General features: G+C 40.1%; 2 protein-coding genes across 3 annotated transcripts in view; both read right to left on the bottom strand.

The window, feature by feature from the left end:
• The window catches only part of NUSAP1 (nucleolar and spindle associated protein 1), a 354,820-nt gene that overhangs the window by 79,921 nt on the left and 252,771 nt on the right, over positions 1 to 22,128 (bottom strand). For both annotated transcript variants that reach the window (XM_089686683.1, XM_089686682.1), the window contains 2 exons: positions 14,202 to 14,383; positions 4,060 to 4,301 (listed from right to left, as the gene is read on the bottom strand). In XM_089686683.1, the coding sequence (XP_089542809.1) occupies positions 4,060 to 4,301; positions 14,202 to 14,383 (424 nt within the window). The remainder of the gene's footprint in view (positions 1 to 4,059; positions 4,302 to 14,201; positions 14,384 to 22,128) is intronic.
• Positions 19,254 to 20,321, bottom strand: LOC149455078 (uncharacterized). Its single transcript, XM_089686678.1, has one exon. It carries the CDS (start codon positions 20,319 to 20,321, stop codon positions 19,254 to 19,256), a length of 1,068 nt encoding a protein of 355 aa, XP_089542804.1.

The following is a 22,128-nucleotide window of genomic DNA, read 5'->3' as shown; positions in this document are numbered from 1 at the left end:
GTCCCCTGCCACAATCAATTTACCTCTCTTAAAATCCATCAGTTTGCCCAACACCTTCTTCAAATAGACCATTGGGTTCTTATTCGGGCATTAGGTATTAACCAATGTACATACTATATGATATAAACTCCCCTTCAAAAACAAATCCTCTTGGTCTGCCATTATATCTTCCACAGTAAATCTGATATATTTTGCAATTCCTATGGCTACCCCTCTTGCTTGTTTCACTGTCGAGTCACCGTAATACCACGTTGGATAATATTTTGAATAAATTTTAACTTTTGTATCATGTGAAATACCACACTTGCAGAGTACTGATGGATTTCCTTAACAATCTTATATCGTTTTGCCGGGGTATTTAGTCCCCAAATATTATAGGTGGAGAAGTTAAGTGCCGTCATGATAGTCAACCTTAAATATTAAGTCCCGCCTCTTCTAAATTTTACATGGAGATGGCAACAGAAGAGGACAAGAAGAGCAAGAGTGAGAGCCTAAGGATACTCAGTTCATCCCACCCCTCATTCCTCCCCTCCCCACCAGTTGCCACTGCCCCTTCTCAAAGGGAATCTTCTCTTTCATAGCAACTAGCCTGGTATGTCTGGTACTTGGAATTCCAATTTTTTTACAGAAGTCCTGTATCACCCTGAATGTGCCCGATGTCGTCGGCAGTGATGTTTGTTAATCCATCACCTCCCTTATCCTTCACATTATCTCCATCATCCTACTGTAAGTGACCTGTACAGGAATCCCATCTTTTATATGAGTGTACTTAATGGTGTGCTGCATCTAGTGTACCATTCCCAAGCTCCTAGTTTTAACCACCTCAATACCAGCATGTTTCTTCATTTTCAAAAAAAGTATTACAAAAAATAGGATCACCTTGGAGATTCTATATTCAAGGGGTGTTACTGGCAATTTCATATAGGATATGATTTAAAAACTCAGATTTCAAATGTTTGATTATTTTTTCTTTTACATAGTATAAAATAAGCTGTTGACTTTTAAAAAAACAGCCACTCACCTGTCCCACGATCCAGCGGTGTCCTCCCTGCAGCCTGTTTCACCAGCCATCCTGTGTTCCAGGTTCCGGCATCTTCAGTATGGGCACCCGGCTCTGACAGCTTGCAGCTTCACAGCCGGGTGCCCACTGCGCATGTGAGAGTAGTGCTGCACTTCCTGAATGGCCCCATAGTCTTCTGGGACCTGTCATGTGTCCCAGAAGACTACAGGGAGGGAGGGTAGGAGGACAAATTCCACTTCTTAACGCCTAGGCGATTGCAGCGGGTACCCAAAATTGACAGGTACGCGCTACCCAAAGGTGCCAATCCTTAATGGGAGCGAGGGACCAGTCTTTGCCTTGTGACTCAAGCTTCGTATTGGTTCTCCACATGACAAGCAGTCTGGCCTTGTTCACATTCTGTTTCCTGAATGCACGAGGGGTCTGGGAATGGTACACCAGTAGTGGCTTAATCTTCAGATTGGCGCTTGCATTCACACACAGCAAAAGGGTCAATCTGTTCTTCATGGGCTTGTGCCCTGGCAGTGCCTTTTCCTCCACCGTGTGATTTAGGTTCAGTTCAGCATCTTTTCCCAGAAGAGCCCAGTTTCATCACAGTTGAACACTTGTTGATCGACGTAGCCTTCCGCCTTCATGAATTCCGCAAATGCTTTTTTTGTAGCCTTCTGCAGAGGCCTTGTCAGAACTGGAAGCCTCACCATATCTTGTCACACTGTGGATGGCGCTTCTCTTGTGGATTTTTTCAAACCACTCTACTGGTTTTAAATTCTTCACTTGCTGCACTTGTAGAGGGTTTTATTTGCAGTAAATCACTGCAATTTCTTGGCTTTTTCAAAGATCATAGCTTCACTAATGCGATCACCTGTAAGCCATTTCTCATTCAACCAAACAAATGTTTTTCCACCTCTTCCAGCACTTGCTTGGTTAATATGATTACTCCTTTTGCTACATCAGCTCCTTTGATGGCAGCTTTCCTCCTCAAAATAGTGGAGATTGTCGACTTCATCTTGTACTCAGAGGCCAGGTCAGTCACACGAATAACAGTCATGCTTTTCTGCAATTTCCTTCTTTAACTCAATGGTTATTTTCTTCACAACCTTATTATTGCTCTGCGCATTCTTGTCACCTTCATTACCACTATACACGTTCTTGTCACCTTCATTACAGCTCTACACATTCTTGTCACCTTCATTACCGCTCTGCACATTCTCGTCACCTTCATTATCGCTCTGCACATTCTCGTCACCTTCATTACCGCTCTGTACGTTCTTGTCACCTTCATTCCAGCCTGCACGTTCTTGTCACCTTCATTACTGCTCTGCACATTCTTCTCACCTTCATTACCGCTTTGCACCTTGTCACAGTTATTACCCCTCTGCACATTCTTGTCACCTTCATTACAGCTCTGCACTTTTTTACCACCATGCTTGTTATGCACATTCTTCTCACCTTCATTAACGCTTCATACTTTTTTCCTACCACCTTGTGGTAATAAAGTGCGAAGGTTCTGAATTTTCTTTGGGGCCATATTCGATGTCCGGTACAGTATGTACTAAAAAGCACACAAAAAAGCTTTACAGCAAGTGTGCACAGGGATGTACAGTACAGTACTGTACAGTATGTGCTAAAAAGCTCCCCAGTACTTTAAGTGTCTTCACAGTACACTTTCAGGGTCTGTCTGTGACCACGATCTTGCCTACAAGAAGTCACAACCACGTGTCAGAGCAGGCAAGATGGCCGTGGCTCGTGTTCATCAACCGAAGCGCAGATCGCGAACCGAAGCAAATGTTTGTGAACTCTTCTGTTTGCGAACCAAGTTGCTCGTGAACCGAGGTATTACTGAACAGCCAATAAAGTCTAAATTCCAATTGTACTGAAACCAAAAGAAAAGTGATAATGCCAAATCCTGAACTTTTAAAAACAAGACAATGACAGCTACTCTACAGCTGTCCTCAAAGGCCCATTTAAAGCGGTAGTAAACTGCGCTTTTAAATATTTACTACAGGTAATCTTTTTTTTTAAAATTTAAATATTTATTGATTTTCATATAAATAAATGATACAATCTTACTCTTTAAAAAAACATTAACATGAGTACAGTACAATTATATCGCCTTTTCTACCCCACCTCCCATCTGACCCAAAAAAACTAACACACTAACCCTGGCACTGACCTAGATCAAACCTTGATCTAGGGTTTTCTTTTTTAACTGTTTTAATTGTTTTTATTTTCATTTATTTTTTACACTTTTTTTTCTCTCAAAGTACAGAGAGAGATACAGTATATCTCTCCCCTCCATTCAGAGAGGGAAAAACGGTGTCAGGCTTCACAGTGATAGCCAATCAAAGTCTATCACAGCAATCAGGTGACCAGGAATCAGGAGTTCTTGGTCTCGATCGTTTGAACAGGACCCAGGGCTTTCAGTGAGACCCCGGTCTGTGCTGGGAGTGCATCGTGCCGTGCGTTCCCAGCACAAAGACAGGAGATATTCTTGCGAGCACTGACAACACAAAGACAGGTACGCAAATATACGGCCCACAGAAAAAAAGCCCAGTCTACTGGGGCTGCATATTTGCGTACGGTCGGAATGAAGGGGTTAATATCTCCTAAATATGCACAGTTTAGGAGATATTCTAGTGAGCACTGCCGGTGACATCACTGGCACATGTGCTCTGAAGGAATGGCACACCCATGCCATTCATTCAGAGCTCTGTGCTGTCATTGGTGGCTTGGCCATTTAATCGACCGCAACCCAAAAGGGAAACCGGGTAAAGATAGAAGCCTCTGCAGTAGTGACAGCTAGCCACTGCAGGCTTTCGTTTCAAGGTAAGTCTTTCATAATCTGCTAGTACATGGTGCATACTAGCACATTATGATATTGCCTTACAGGAGGAAACTTTTTTTTTTTTTTTACTACTGCTTTTAAACTAGAACTGCAAATTTTCCACAAGTATATAAATTCAGGATCTGCTGTTTTATATAGATCTTAAAACCGTTAGATTTAAACTATGCAGGATCTCCCCTGATAATGATATACATACCAGGCTGATTCATTTTATTTTCCTCAGACTGATTTTTGTGTAGCAAGATTTTGCTAAATTCAGACTTCAGATCAGTCTCACACAGTAGTAAAATTTTATTTGCATCCACCACTGGTTCATTTTTTTGCAGTGGGAAGCTTCTTCTTGCTTCATTCTCTGATGTTTCAAAGCAGGAGGACTTTATAGCAGGCGTCTTTATCAAAGATCGCTTGTGTTCATTATCCTTTGTGGTTTCGGAAAACCTGGAGGGAAATGAAGTGGCTTATTTAGGTTATACACAAATTAAAGTCTATTTTTTTTAACACAATAAAAAATACATAAATAGGCAATATGTGTCTAACAAATGTCATATTAATTTTCAAATTTTATATTCATTATTAACTCAATGAGAATTGTACAGGCAGAGATTAAAATGGTTACATCATGGGCAGTTCGGGGGAGTACTATTGACAATGAGACTCATTTTTTTTTTTTTTTTTTTTAACTATGGAACATCCAGTTACACCAGTAATGTATGTATTGCCTAAAATTCATAAAGAACATATTAACCCTCCAGGCCACTTGATTGTGTCTGGTATAGAATCGGTCACTACTACTTCATTCTACTACTATATTCTTAGCCCACTGTAGTGGTTGGTTTATATTTATTGATGACTTGTATGTGGTGTGGTCTGGAGACATTGGAACCCTACTATTATTTGACTATTTTAATTATCTGGTGCCTGGTCTTAAATTTAATATCATATTTGATTGTACAGAGATTTAATTCCTGGACACTTAACTAAGAATTCAAGATGATAGCGATTTGTTTGTAAAATCTACAGATTGCGACCAATTGCTACACTTTAAGAGCTTTCATCCCCCGGCGGTCTTTAAGTCCACACCTAAGAGACAACTGTCTCGGGTAGCTAGGATAGTGAGTAACCCATTACTACGAGAGAATAATTTAGATGCGATGCGAGACTTAGAGAGGTTACCCTTCAGAGTTTGTACAAAGAGAAAGGTGTAATCTGTTTAATTCTAACAGAAATATCACAAAAGACAAGAGAACACTGTTTGTATCACAGTTTCACCCGTTTGTTACGTATACAGAATATCATTAAAAAACACTAGTCAATGCCTAAGGAAATAATCCAACTTTTTTAAATTCTATCTTCCATCATATAGATGTGGTCGCACTCTCCTTGATAGACTAGTTAAAACTGATCAGCATTTTTCAACTAGTTTACCAGTAGCCTTTTTGGGAATGCTGGGTAATATCCTTGTCTCAATTGTATTCAGTGTAATTCTATGATAAAAGGTAAATATTTGTCTCATCCCCATAGTGGACATAGAAGGACTGGCATGTAAAATACCCCTTAATATTAATCCTATGTTATATACGTGATTAAATGCCATTATGGGTTTCTCTATGTGGGTGAGACAACTGAAAAAAATTAAGCACCGTATTGTACAACATAAATATTCAATAAGAGGTAAGTTGACTCAATTACCACTTGCAATGCATTTTGTTAAGCAAGGTTATGCTGTTTCACAATTGAAATTTATGGTCATAGACAAGGTGAAGAAGAATAGAAGAGGTGGGAACCGTGAATTGATTCTGAGAAAACGTGAGGTACAGTGGATACATTAGTTAGAGGTCTAACTCTGATTTGGATTTCAATTTATTTGTATAAATGATGGTCTCTTTAAAATTCTAGATAATGTTATATAGCTTTTTTTTAAAAAAAACTATTTTGATACTTTAGTGATTGTTTTCACGTTAAGTCAGGGAATGTACCTATTGCGTTAACCACCTCCTTGCCTTTTGATTAATTGAACATGTTATGGTGATATCAGCTTGATTGATTTGTTAAATTGGTTAACTGATTCCAAATATTGTAAGATATATTTAAATAGTTGTATGTTATTCAGGACTTGGATGTATTCCAATCTGAGGAAGGACATGATCATTTTAGCCTGAAACGGTCATGCTATGGAATACTTTGATAATGTTTTGTAAATATTATTGCATTCTAAATAAATTGTATGTGCATCAATCCTTTTGAATTGTTTCTATATTTATCTATATATAGTTCCAAAAGGTACACGGCACTATGTTTGAGATAAATGCCCAGGTGCTCACCCACAAAGAAATACATTTAAATCCAAAACTAGTTTAGAGGCACTCATGGGTCTTGCAGAGAAGGAAGATCAAAAACAGCAGTGTTTTTATTGTCAAGGTTTCGAAGAAGCTCAGTCCATCTTTATCAACATAGAAGTGAACAGACTAATAAACCCAAAGTCCCACCCACCAACAACCTCACACAGTGCAAGTGTTAAAAGACACATGCAGGGAAAAGGTTAAAAAAAAACAAAAAAACACAATAGTTCATAAAAAACAAAAAAATGCAAAATCCTAGCTGAAAACAATCAAAATAGTTCATACATAAAAATGAATAATTGCAGAAAAACTGGAACAAACAGGTAATGAAAACTCACAAGATGGCCACCATAGCACATGGCAAACACTAGGCAGGCATGGACCAACCATAAGTACCATGAAAAAATAATATAACAACAAGTGATATGCTAGGACAACAAAGCAATAAATGAAAAAAATGACCACAAAAATACTACCCAACACCAAACACCCCACTTTTGTCAAAAGTAAACAAGAGTGTGAATAGCACCCGACATAAGACCATAGATCGACAAAAAACACAGACAGAGCGCATAGACAGAAACACAAACAAATGTACGTACTATAAATCAATAATCCACTACCAGATAGAAGAAACCAGAGGACTCGGCTATATAAATAGTTGGAGAGGAGGAATGATAGTGAGAACCCCAAGAATAACACCACTAGGTGAAAAACATGCCATCCCAAACAGGAGGAGTAGATGTGGAAACCTACTGAGGTTTCCATGAAAGAAAAAGGGTCTGGACACCCATAACACCACACAGAAGATTCCGTCTAGTATAGCACCTAAATGGCAGAAAATGAGATAGAACCACAGAAAAAAACAGACAGTGCACAAACATAGGAATACGTACAACATGTACATAGCATTAATCATTACTTCACAACCAGAAAGAAGAAACCTGAGGATTCAGATATAGGAATAGTTGCAGAGGAGTAATGACGGTATGTTTTTTCCTATTGGTGTCAGTCAAGGCAGTTGGTTTCCACCATCAAAATCAAAAGGAGGGAGTATGGAAACTGAGGTTTCTATTAAAGAAAAAGTTTGCGCACTCAAAGGAATCAGTCTAATATAGAAACAAAAAAGCAAAAAAACGGCATAACATGGCAATTTACACATATATGTCAAAACTTTTATCAAAGAGATCAGGGTCAGAACACCTAAGTAAAAAGAAGGCAGGCAAATGGATATCCATCCAGTGAGAGAGCAAATATACCACTAACTGTTCTGCCCATCATTTCTCTATCAGTTCGGTTGTCAAACGCACAAACAGGTAGTTAACCAGAAGTATCATAAAAAGCAATTGAGGCTTAGCTGTTCATTAAGCCCATTTGGGCTTTGTGTTTTCTGTCAATCTATGGTCTTAGGTCGGGTGCTATTCACGTTCATATAATTGTTTACTTTTGCCACATGTGGGGTGTTTGGTCATGGGGTAACATGGTACTTATTAAGGATGGTCCATGCCTATCTGGTGTTTTCCATGCGCTATGGCGGCCATCCTTGAATAATTATTACCTGCTCTGTTTGTTCCACATTTTTTTGCAATTTGTCATTTTTATAGCTTATTTTCAGCTAGGAGTTTGCTTGTTTTTCAACTAGTTTGTTTTACTCTTTGTGATTTTTTTTTACCCTTTCCATGTATGTGACTTTTAACCACTGCATTGTGTAAGGTCATCACTGGGGGGGGGGGGGGGGGGACTTTGGGTTTATTAGTCTGTTCACTTCTATGTTTTAGTGTCTTGAGAAAGATGGACTGAGTTTCATCAAAACGTTGACAATAAAAACACTGTTGTTTTTTGACTGTTGCTGTGCTAATCTGAAACAGGAAGTTTGGGGGTCTTTAGATGTTGGCTCTGCAGACATTTGGCAACTTCTGCGCGGACACTGCTCTGTATTTTTACATGGCCTACCCCTTTGTGGCAGAGTTGCTGTTGTTCCCATTTCCTTCCACTTTGTTATAATAGCACTAACAGTTGGAATATTTAGTAGCAAGGAAATATCACAGATGAACTTATTACACAGGTGGCAACCTATCGCGGTGCCATGCTTGCATTCACTGAGAGACCCATTCTTTTACAAATGTTTTTTGCAGCAGTCCTCATGCCTAGGTGCTTGATTATATACACCCATGGCCATAGAGGCAACTGGAATACCTGAATCCAATGATTTGGAGGGGTGCCCCAATATTTTTGGCAATATGGTATATTTCTAAAGGTGTTATTGACATGACATTTGCACCACATGTTGGCAACAACACATGCAATCCATACATACAAAGAAACCAAAATAAGTTCAGAAATTAAGTTGTGTAATAAAATGGAATGACAGAGGGGAAAGTATTTAACACATGAAGAACGGGAAGTGCGAAAAGCATTGGAAAGCCAATACACCAGCTGAAATCTATGAGTACTTGGAAAGCAATCCTGCCACTTGTCTATGCAAACTAATATCAGCTGCTTCAGTCTCAACTGATGTCTATAAAAAAAGGTGTCACACAAAAGACATCTCATGATGGGTAAAAGCAAAGAGCTCTCTCAAGACCTTTGCAACCTTATTGTTGCAAAACATACTGATGGCATTGGTTACAGAAGGGTTTCTAAACTTCTGAATGTTCCAGTGAGCACGGCTGGGGCCCTAATGTGAAAGTGAAAAGAACATCATTTCACCGTAAACCAGCCATGACCAGGTGCTCCTCGCAAGACTTCTAACAGAGGAGTGAAAAGAATTATCAGAAGAGTTGTCCAAGTGCCAAGAACTACTTGTGGAGAGCTTCAGAAATACCTGGAATTAGAAGGTACAATTGTTTCAAAGAAAACAATAAGTAATTCACTCACCCGTGGCCTGTATGCATGCTCACGACAAAAGACTCCATTGCTAAAGAAAAAGCATGTTGAAGCTTATTTAAAGTTTGCAGCACATTTAGACAAGCCTGTGAAATACTGGGAGAATATAGTCTGGTCAGATGAGACCAAAATGTAATGTTTGGAGGTCAAATGGCACTGCACATCACCCCAAAAACACTATACCAACAGTGAAGCATAGGGGAGGGAACATCATGGTATCAGGCTGTCTTTCAGCATACGGTACTGGCAAATTTCATATTGTTGAAGGAAGGATGAATGCTAAAATGTACCAAGACATTCTTGATAAAATCTGCTGCCATCTACCAGGACTATGAAGATAAAACGAGGGTGGACTATTCAGCAAGACAAATGATCCCAAACACAAAGCCAAGGAAACTCTCAATTGGAAAGAAAGAAAATAAAGCTGCTAGAATGGCCCAGCCAGACACCTGACTTGAATCCAACAGAAAATCTATGGAAAGAACTAAAGATCAGAGTTCATAGAAGAGGCCCATGGAACCTTCAAGATTAGAAGACTGTGTGTGTAAGAATAGGTCAAAATCACACCTGAGCAATGTATGCGACTAGTTTCTCCATACAGAAGGCGTCTTGAAGCAGTCATTACCAACAAAGGATTTTGTACGAAGTATTAAATTTAATTTGGTGTGTTCACTACTTTTTTCTGTGTCATTCCATTTTATTACATTTATTACAACCTAATTTCTGAACCTATTGTTTTAGTTTTATTTGTATGTATGGATTGCATGGGTTGCTACCGACATGTGGTCAAAATTTCATATCAATAGTACCTTTAGAAATATATTTTCTGAGAAAATGGTGACATGTTCAATATTTATTTTACCCACTGTATATGCAGAGGAAAGCCCTGGTATACATCTTTTTTTTTTTTTAAGGTGCTTAAAACCAGCTTCTTTATTATCTCTGAATAAGTCTCAGCCAGTTGTCAACACAACACCTCCAATAACAGGATATCATAAGGCACACAACCTATGTGATCTATAGATGTGCACCACTCTACCATTGCCTTCCAAGACTTTCTGACTTCTGCTTCCAGTGTCCCAAATATACGGCCTGTAAATCAATCACCCTCAGGGTTAGGGTCCTTTTTCTATATCCTCAGACATCAAATTAATTCTAAGCCATTATGGACTATTATGCAATATGTACAGTTGTGTTCAAAATAATAGCAGTGTGTTGAAAAAAGTGAATAAAGCTCAAAATCCTTCTAATAGCTTTTATTTCCATACACACAAATGCATTGGGAACACTACACATTCTATTCCAAAAAAAACATGAAGAAAAATAGATCAAATTTGTGTTGTTCCTCTCAAAAAATTGAAGAAAAGTGAATATTGGACTGTTCAAAAAAATAGCAGTGTTTGTATTCTTCTTTACAAACTCAAACATTCACTATATAAACTGAAAAATGTTTGAAGATTTTGCTTTCCTTTGAATCACTTACCGGATTTTTCGCTCCATAAGACGCACCTGACCATAAGACGCACCTAGGTTTTAGAGGCAGAAAACAGGAAAAAAAAATTCTGAACTAATGGACTGCAGACATAGTACAGGAGATGACCAGAGACTGCGGCCACAGTACAGGTGATGACCAGAGACTGCGGACACAGTTCAGGGGATGACCAGAGACTGCGGACACAGTTCAGGGGATGACCAGAGACTGCGGACACAGTTCAGGGGATGACCAGAGACTGCGGACACAGTTCAGGGGATGACCAGAGACTGCGGACACAGTTCAGGGGATGACCAGAGACTGCGGACACAGTTCAGGGGATGACCAGAGACTGCGGACACAGTTCAGGGGATGACCAGAGACTGCGGCCACAGTACAGGGGATGACCAGAGACTGCGGCCACAGTACAGGAGATGACCAGAGACTGCGGCCACAGTACAGGAGATGACCAGAGACTGCGGCCACAGTACAGGAGATGACCAGAGACTGCGGCCACAGTACAGGAGATGACCAGAGACTGCGGCCACAGTACAGGAGATGACCAGAGACTGCGGCCACAGTACAGGAGATGACCAGAGACTGCGGCCACAGTACAGGAGATGACCAGAGACTGCGGCCACAGTACAGGAGATGACCAGAGACTGCGGCCACAGTACAGGAGATGACCAGAGACTGCGGCCACAGTACAGGAGATGACCAGAGACTGCGGCCACAGTACAGGAGATGACCAGAGACTGCGGCCACAGTACAGGAGATGACCAGAGACTGCGGCCACGGTACAGGAGATGACCAGAGACTGCGGACACGGTACAGGGGATGACCAGAGACTGCGGACACGGTACAGGAGATGACCAGAGACTGCGGACACGGTACAGGGGATGACCAGAGACTGCGGACACGGTACAGGGGATGACCAGAGACTGCGGACAGTACAGGAGATGACCAGAGACTGCGGACACAGTGCAGGGGATGACCAGAGACTGCGGACACAGTACAGGGATGACCAGAGACTGCAGACACAGTGCAGGAGATGACCAGAGACTGCGGACACAGTGCAGGAGATGACCAGAGACTGCGGACACAGTACAGGGATGACCAGAGACTGCGGACACAGTACAGGAGATGACCAGAGACTGCGGACACAGTACAGGGGATGACCAGAGACTGCGGACACAGTACAGGGGATGACCAGAGACTGCGGACAGCACAGGGATGACCAGAGACTGCAGACACAGTACAGGGATGACCAGAGACTGCAGACACAGTACAGGGATGACCAGAGACTGTGGATAGTACAGGGGATGACTACTGACCTTTGGGGAGGTGGGGAGCGGGTACCTGAATTTGACAGGTACCCACTCCCACTTCCGAGGAGTTGTTCTTTCATCTTACCTGTTCCTCTATCCAGCCGCGCGCTGTCTTCCCGGCTTCTGTAATGGCGCTCGGCATGACAGCCGGGTGCCCAGTGCGCATGAGCGAGAAGCACTTGCGCTTTGTGATTGGTCCGGCGGCTTCTGGGATCTGTCATGTGTCCCAGGTGCCGCCTTACCATTCACAAAAAGCACCGCTTCCTGCGCATGCGCACTTGGCACCCGGCTGTCATGCCCACACTACAGAAGCCGGGAAGACCGCGCCGCTGGATAGAGGAACAGGTAAGATGAAAGAACAACTCCACGGAAGTGGGAGCGGGTATCTGTCAAATTCAGGTACCCGCTCCCCCCCCTCCCCAAAGGTCAGCAGTCATCTCTATAAGGTCCCGCTGTAGAGCTGAGTGGCCGGCCCGGTATTCTGACACGGCGGCAGTGGAAATACCGGACCGGCCGCTCCATATGACGCACTGACATTTTCCCCCCTTTTTTTGGGGGAAAAAAGTGCGTCTTATGGTGCGAAAAATACGGTAATATTTTGTTGTATAACCCCTGTTTCTGAGAACTGCTGTACATCTGTGTTGCATGGAGTCAACCAACTTCTGGCACCTGTGAACAGGTATTCCAGCCCAGGATGATTGGACCACATTCCACTGTTCTTCTCTATTTCTTGGTTTTGCCTCAGAAACTGCACTTTTGATGTAACCCCCAGAAGTTTTCTATTGGATTAAGATCCGGGGATTGGGCTGGCCACTCCATAACGTCAATCTTGTTGGTCTGGAACCAAGATGTTGCACGTTTACTGGTGTGTTTGGGGTCGTTGTCTTGTTGGAACACCCATTTCAAGGGCATTTCCTCTTCAGCATAAGGCAGCATGACCTCTTCAAGTATTCTGATGTATTCAAACTGATCCATGATCCCTGGTATGCAATAAATAGGCCCAACACCGTAGTATGAGAAATATCCTCATATCATGATGCTTGCGCAACCATGCTTCACTGTCTTCACAGTGTACAGTGGCTTGAATTCAGTGTTTGGGGGTCGTCTGACAAACTGTCTCCGGCCACTAGACCCAAAAAGAATAAGCTTACTTTCATCAGTCCACAAAATGTTGCGCCATTTCTCTTTAGGCCAGTCAATGTGCTCTATGGCAAAATTTTAACCTCTTCAGCACGTCTTTTTCTCAACAGTGGGACTTTGTGGGGGCTTCTTGCAGATAGCTTGGCTTCACATAGGTGTCTTCTAATTGTAACAGTACTCACAGGTAACTTTAGACCTTTTTTGATCTTCCTGGAGCTGATTGTTGGCTGAGTCCTTGCCATTTTGGCTATTCTTCTATCCATTCGAATGGTAGTTTTTCGCTTTCTTCCACGTCTTTCTGGTTTTGGTTGCCATTTTAAAGCATTTGCGATCATTTTAGCTGAGCAGCCTATCATTTTCTGCACTTCTTTATATGTTTTCCCCTCTCCAATCAACTTTTTAATCAAGGTACGCTGTTCTTCTGAACAATGTCTGGAACGACCCATTTTCCTCAGAATTTCAGGAGAGAAATGCACTGTAACCAGCATGTACAACATTTGTTGCCTTCCTTCCTTAAATAAGGGCAATAATTGCCACCTGTTTTTCAAAGAATGAATGGCCTCACTAATAGAACTCCACACTGCTTTTATTTTGAACATGCCCCTTTCAATTAGTGATTCAATTACACAGAATCAGCAGCATGCGTGTCATGACTGTTGGGTCTGTTGGATTTCTATTACTCTACTACACCTGCTAGTAAATTATTTGCTATGTAGAAATATCATTTCTACCAAAAACAGTGATTGATCAGGTTAGTGATGTCTGACTGCTATTATTTTGAACACAACTGTATATGTGATTGATCTCCTTCAGTGCCCTATCTTTGTATTTCAAGTACTTTGAGTATCCACTATCTTGTTTCTGTTGGCAGCTGAATTTGTGTGTGCAAGCTCTTGAGTCTGCCAAGAAAAGGGGAAGGAGAGCTCCCTAGCCACCACTCCAAGACCAAACTAGAATGAGATTAAAAAGAATGGGGAGATTTGTGCATTTCTGAGCTCCAGTCAGCGTGTGTTTTGAGTCAGGAATAATTTTTTAACAGATGGCAAAGAGGATGAAACTCATTGCCTTATGTACCGTTAGCATGGAAAGACCGTTCTCACAATTGACAGCTAAAGAAATAAATAAGCATATTAAGGTGATAATAAAATTACCATAAATAGGTTGCTTTACTTACCTAACATTCATTTTAGTCACTGACAGAGAAAATGGTTTTAGTGCAGATTTATTAGCCAGGATGCTTTTGCTGGCAGTGCTGAAACGTGCTGACCGTCTCCGACAGGTTGGTGTTTGTGCAGGAGAGACGAGTCCCTTCAATGGCGCAGGACTTAAGATGAAAAATTTGCTTTGTAACAGTTCCTAAACAGTTGGAAAATATTTCAGTAAAAGTTAAGAGGAAAATACACCTATACTTCAGACCAGTTACTTTTCAAGCCATTGCAAGCAGAAGTGGGATACTTGTCCTGCCAAAATTTATGTAATCTTGCTGATCTAAGTCCAGTCACTCACACATGGCCAATAATGTTCACATGTTTACACAAGAGACAAACTACACCAGTTAAAAAATTGATTTCTGAGTCCAAGTAGATAAGGAGGGCCCGTTTGCTTTGGGCATAAATCAGCATTGTTTATTTTATGAACAGTCCCAAGCTGATATATACTCCTTAAACCTAGGGTTACAACAGTGCAAAGCCAAAAGACAAACAAAAGAAAAAATTCTATATTTTTTTCTAAATACTTACCTGTAAAATCCATTTTTTTGGAGTATATCGCGGGACAGAGCAGGCTATGGACACTGGCCGACCAGAAAGGAAGTCCCCCCCCCCCCCCATTATATCCCCTCCTACATAGGAAGTACTTTGTAGCAAAGAATTACATTCCTAAAAAAGGGCAGGAACCTCTGTGTCCTGTGAAGTACTCCAAGAAATGGATTTTACAGGTATGTATGTAGAAAAAATCCGATTTTCTTTATCGTACATCACAGGACACAGAGCAGGCTATTAATGACTATGTGGACTGTACTAAAGCAATACAAAAAAACTTTGAGGGGTGGGTGACACCATAATAGCCACCACAATCAATCCCCAAGGACCTATTCAGCCGTACGCAAAACGCTGCAGTCAAATGCAGAATCCTCTGAGGCTCTGACATCCACCTGGTAAACCCCTATCAACGTATGAACCAAAGACCATGTAGGGGCCTTACAAACCTGAGAAAGTGACACCTGAAGGCAGATAGCCCAAGATGCCCCCACACTCCTGGTTGAGTGTGCTCTCATCCGAAAGGGTGGAACCTTATCCTTCAAACCATAGGCTTGAGTGATTTACTAGTGGATCCAACAACAATTAGTTGACCTGGAACAGCCTGCCATTTCTGGGCTCTTCTGACAGCACAAATCAGGATTCTTGACCTGTGCCATCAAAGTTAATCCTGACCACCCAAACCACATCCAGAGCATGCAGACTGTGGACTAGGAAAATAAGAAAGGCAAGACACTGTCCTAGTTTAAGTAAAAACTAAAAGCCACTCTAGGCAAGAAGATGGATGAGGACACAACATATTATATAAATGATGAAGCGCTCAACTTATATCCTTCCATAATAAATTAAATAATAATCAATCTACAAAAATCTAGTGCAAAATCCCCCACATAAATTATACACCCCCTAGTGGTCAATAGTGATATTCAACAGAATGACACTTAAACTGTGCAAAGTGATATTATACAAAATATAATGCAAGATCAAATTCAAAATTATTAGTGATGCCACACTGTGCAAAATAATAAAAGTGTTCAATACACTGTGGTTATGATTTCACTCCATGCTGCAATTGTGCTCTTCGTGACTCTTGAAGTGACTCCCCTCATTAATAGCCAAAGTGCCCCCTCACCTTCCACATTCGACCCTTGCGGGTCACAAAGCTTTATATATATATAATATATATCTGCCAGGATATTGATACTCCACTGCCTCCACCGACTTTAATCAAGATCCTCCTCCAAGCAATGGGTTCCTCTCAAATACCTTCCCTCACAATACGGGCTCAAAAACAGGGCGCATATGCAAGAAAAGAACAGACCTCCATAGTGCAACACTATTTTAATGCACTCAAGGTTAAGATAACAAAAAACGCACTCACATATCCTCCAACAGAGAGAAGCAATTTCCCATGTGCTATGGGTATACTCAGGTGTACCAAGATGGCGTCCGAACCCGGAACCGGAAGTACGTCACCCCTATGACCGGAAATACGTCGACGCGTTGCGCCACGATCACGTGGCTTCTTCAGGATGCCGCATTTGATGACAGGACTTCCTTTTAAGCTCTTGGAATAATTTGCAAGGGGCGTGTATGACCTCCATTTTCTTGGAGCCCGATCTACACAGGACAGCCGTGTGCCGCCGCTACTCCCCCTGGTTTCCCATTATACCTTCTCTGCTTAAACTCATTACATTTACTCTTCAATCATAAATTACTTTATTTAAACAAATCAATTTATTTAAAATATTAAAATTGTATTTAATTATACACTATATAAAATATATATCCATATATAAATATAAAAAAATGAAAAGGGAAAAAATTTAATTGATAAATGTATAAATATATACATGTGACTAGGGGATTAATAGATATATGTATAACATATATCCACTGAAAATAGCTCCGCTCCCCTATATAAATTTATTGAAGCTGCCCCATTCCATGAAAAATGTTTTTATTAAAAAATTAATTATATATATTGCGATTATATTAAAACACATTAATTATAAAATTTGAAGAAATATTAATTAAAATTAAGTCATAATTCTAAAGAATTAAATAAAATTTAATAAACCTATTCCAATGAAACTCCTGTGTAGTACCCATACCACATGTTTACATAAATAAATACATACATAAATCATTTATACGCCACCAATTTTTGCATTAAACATTTTAAGTTAAACCAAGCAGTATTACAAATCATTAAAAATCATTAATGAAGCAATTGAGGTCAAATTCAATATTTAAACCTCTAGGTGTCAGCTTTTGCATAAGAAAAATCCATTTCGACTCTGCCTGACTTATTGTTCTCACCTTGTGGCTCCCTCTCCAATGTTTTTTATATCGTTCTACCCCCCAGAATCTCAATCCCGAGGGGTCATTCCCATGATGACTGTTTGGAGACGCTGTGTTTTGGGTTACCCTTTTGTATATTTTTCACATGTTCTCTCAATCTAACCCACAAAGCCCTTTTAGTGCGTCCCACATACTGCAGACCACAGTTGCACTCTAGAACATAGACAACACCTTCAGTTTTACACGTAATAAAATCTTTGATTTCAAATGACCTCCCATTGCTCTTAGATATAAACGCATTCCTTTTTTGATTCTGCCCTTTTGTAGCTTTACAGACACTGCATTTTTTACAGGGAAAAAAACCGGTAACACTAAACAGGGTATTTTCTCTATTCACCCTCGGTGGATCCAATACATTCCTCATTATTTTATTCCTCAATGTAGGGGCTCTTCTGTAGATAAACTTGGGCTGTTCTGGCAATAGATTACCTAATATGGGGTCCATCTTTAAAATTGGCCAATGTTTCTTAAAAATGTTTTAGATCTTTTTATATTGTAAATTAAAATCCAAGATGACCGCTACTTGATCAACATTTTTAACTTTATTTGCAATAAGTTTCTCTATCTATATTAGCCACCTCCAATTTATTTTTCTCAAGATCCGACACCACATACCCTTTAGATATAAACCTTTTTTCCAAAATCATAGCCTGAGTATCATAATCATCTTAATATGTACAGTTCCTTTTCAACCTGATGAACTGGCCCTTTGGGATGTTGAGTAACCAAGGGGGAAAATGGCAACTCTCTATCGGAATGTAACCATTCTTATCAACATCTTTAAAATACGTTTTAGTACTAATAGTTTCCCCTTGCACTCGAATATCCAAATCCAAAAATTGGATGGATTGATTACTGCATTTCCATATAAACTTTATATTCTTATTGTTATTATTTAATTGTTTTAAAAAGTCCATTAATTTTGTTTCATCCCCTTTCCATATGATGAATACATCATCTATATATCTCTTATACATTGCCAGTTCAACAGGTTTATCTTTGTATACTGATTCTTGCTCCCAGTGGGCCATGAACAAATTTGCCACACTCGGGGCAAAACGAGCTCCCATAGCTACACCCCTAATCTGTCTGTAAAAAACTTTATCATACCAAAAATAATTGTGGCTTAGGCTGAAATCAAGACATTGTGTAATGAATCTTCTCTGTGTCCAATTGAGGTTGCTTAATTCCCTAAGACCCCACCCCGTAGCTTCTAGTGCATCTTCATGGTTAATAATCGTATATAACGAGGATACGTCAGCACTGGCCAGTATTGTATTAGAACTCCCTTTTTCTTCTTCCAAAAGTTGAATTAGATGTTTGGTATCCCTCAAATATGATACCGTATTCTGGACCAATGGTTGTAAAAAAGTATCTATATATTGGCCTAATCTGGCCAATACCGATTGGATCCCATTGACGATTGGCCTCCCCGGTGGATTCACAGAATCTTTATGGATCTTAGGAATTGTATAAATTACAGGTATACGGCAACATTCCGGTACCAAATATCTACCCTCTTTACTATTTAATATTTTCTTCTTTTCACCTATTTTAATTAATTGTTCCAATTCCTTTTTGTATATCCTTGTGGGGTCCTTTTGTAATTTCTGATATGTGTTCACATCATCCAACTGTGCCTGCAATTCACTACAATAATAATCCTTAGAGAGTACAACGATCCCTCCTCCCTTATCTGCCGGTCTTACTACTATGTCTTTCCTTTTAATTAATTTATTCATACCTATTTGGAATCCACGGTTACCCTTCTTATTCGGAATATGTAGATCCTCTAAATCTTTATTAACCATTTTTTTTAAAAACTTCCACTTGGTTATTACTACTAATTTGAGGATTAAAAACAGATTTATTCTTCAATGAGGTATGGGTAAATCTATCATTAGAATTCTTAAAAGCACTATCCTTGGCTCCTGTGAGCCCTAAAAAATATTTCTTCAGATTTAATTTCCTGATATATTTTTGCGTATCTATATAAGTACTGAACTTATCCATATTCTTAGGGGGCGCAAATTTTAGACCTTTGTCAAGGACCATAATTTCTTCTCTTGAAAGCGAGGTCCCGCTAATATTAAAGATCCCTTCCCCTACTGATCTCTTTTCCTTTTGTTTTTTACTTCCTCTGCAGCCCCTTCTCTTCCTGGGCTTTTCTGTTTCCCTGGTATTGGACTCTTCTCTCCTTTGCCCCTCTCTAAAAAATCTCTACTGGGATAATAATTTAAAGGTTCAAACCTATTTTGAGTTGGGACGGGACCCTGATTATCATACCTAGGTGGATACCAATCCCCATTCCTAGGGCTTCTCTCATAATACGGTTGATAATTCATCCCTTGTTGTGGATAATAATTCTTCGGTTGTTGATAGTCTGACCTAGACTGATTAGATCTATACGGTTGGTAATATGGTCTCCCTCTTTTACCTCTCCCTGGTGGTTCATTATATGGTCCACCTCTCTTCACAGGTCTCCACCCATTATTGGGAGTAGGATAAGATTGTGAATTATATTGCTGATTCTCATTATAGGTACCCCTCTCTGGTTCCTTATATGCCACATGTGGAGTGGGAGCTTTATTCACCACTACAGATTTAACTGGTGTAGAATTAGTGGATCCTATATCTGGGTTGGGAGCTGAGGATTGCCACTTAAATACTGAATTTTTGGAAAAATCATTAATATCCCTGTGATATTTTTTCATTTTCCTAAATTTCACTTCCGTGTCAACTTTTTCAAGGTCTTTACTTAATCTTTTCGTCAAATTTACCATTTGCGGGGTATCTTTAAATGGTTCTATTTGTTTCCTTATATCCTCTATTTGCATTTCCAAGTTCCTCATTTTTTTCTGTTTTCTCTTAAGTAAAAATTGCACTAGTTCTAGACCCTTTTCATTAAAAAAGCAAAACCATTCTTCCACAGAATCTGTATCCGTGAGCCCATCACTAATGGGAACATCCCATCTTAATCTTCTGGGAACCAACCTATCTTTTAGGTATTTTTCATGAGTGGCCATATCCCACCATGTGGTAACCTTTTTCTCCATTAGGTGGCCCAATTTCCTAAAGAGAGTATCCAAATCTCCATTTTTACTGATTCCATCCTTATTAAATACATCTTCTAAATTAATGGTCCTATTTTCTAAAAACCCAAAAACATCCATGTTTGCTGCGGGAGGTAAATTGGTACAACTAGACAGAAATAAATATACAAAAAATCCCCCTGCGCTCCACAAAACCTAGTGATCAAAAGTAAGCTGCTATCACCTATTCTTTTTACCTCAAGATATGTGCAAACAAATTATATAAATGATGAAGCGCTCAACTTATATCCTTCCATAATAAATTAAATAATAATCAATCTACAAAAATCTAGTGCAGGACACAACATCACCTCTTCATTTTGCAAGACCAAGCACGGTTCCTTACATGAAAGATCCACCAGCTTTTATACTCTTCCTGCAGAAGTGATAGTAACCAAAGAAGCCACCTTCCGAGTCAAAGGCCTAAAGTTTCTTTAATTGGTTCGATGGCTTCTGCAAGGACAGCCAAGACCAACTTCAAGTCCCAAGGACACAAGGGTGGTCTGACAGATGGGACCATCCACGTTATATCCTACAGGAAATAGGAAACAAGGAGTGAGAAACAACGGTCACTAGAAAAAAGTGGATAGAGTCAAAATCTGACCCTTAATGGTACCTGAGGTCAATTTAATTTCTCCTCCTGATTGGAAATAGGACAAAAACCTTTCAATCACACATTTCCGCGGGTGCCACTTCCTGGCTTCACACCAGGCAAGTAATATTTCCAGTTATAAACATATATGGGGGGAGAGGTAAGAATACATTAGGTTCTGCTACACAAAATAACTGCGGTCCAATAACCAAAATATTACTGAAAAAAGATTGTGAACAGTATGTTCACCAAAGCGGTTATATTAATGGACCACACAGTAAACCATCACAAACAAGGTGTAAAAATAAAGCAATTTTTTTGCATATCAAAAAATGTAAAAGCAATAATTGCCAATTAAATACAAAAATAATCAAACAATATCCATCACCACACTTCAGACAACGTTGTCTGCAACACTATTAAAATAAAAAATATGACGTCATGGTATAGCCAAAAACATATGAACTAATCTTGCAACGGCAACCTATCAGGTTATCTGTAAGTAGTAAATATAACCCACTTGACTAACACTACCAGGATACAGTAGTGAACTACAGTGTCACAAAATAGTCCAATGATTCCTTAGCAGGGATGGTCGACATCAATCTGAGGTTACACATGAACCAATCATCAACAGGATGATAAATGTAGTCCCACTGTAGAGATCATGTGATAAATTACACAATTGTGTGGATTATATGGTAGGCAAGCTGTGGCTCAATTGCCCAACGGTATGTACCAGTAAGAGTAGGGATTATATAGGACTACATTTACCATCCTGTTGATAATTGGTTGATAAAAGTCAAAGGAGCGTCCACTGCCAGATGAACTATATGTAGGTGTATCAAGCCCTCTTGGGCAAGGCCAGGCTACCACTATTATCAGTGTTACTTTCTCTTGGATCCTGCACAATAGTTGAATCGGTGAAAGGCATAGATTAGGGGGGACTGGTCTCTAAGGTGTTACCAGCACATCTACCCCTAATGCCAATGGAAAGCACATTCTGGACACAACCTAAAACCTAACATGTTGTAGAGCCTTGAAGTCAGGAGATCCACATCCCAACACTGGTAGATTGCTGAGAATGTCTCAGGATGTAGGGCCAACTCTCTCAGTATCAACAGCTGACCTTTGGGGAAGGAAAACCCTGCCAGTTTCCTATAAAATGCTGTATAGTGTATATATATATAAAAAATTTTTCCTGGAATATATACTGCTGACAGAGACAGCACATGCTGTTCTGCCCCAGGCAGTATGTGAGACTGAAACACCGCCCTGATGGTTGATATACACCAC

The sequence above is a fragment of the Staurois parvus genome, unplaced genomic scaffold (genome assembly GCF_062004578.1).
Source record: "Staurois parvus isolate SC_StPar_1 unplaced genomic scaffold, SC_StPar_1.0 ptg000406l, whole genome shotgun sequence".
NCBI classification, from domain to species: Eukaryota; Metazoa; Chordata; class Amphibia; order Anura; family Ranidae; genus Staurois; species Staurois parvus.
This window is presented reverse-complemented; position numbering and strand designations above follow the sequence as displayed.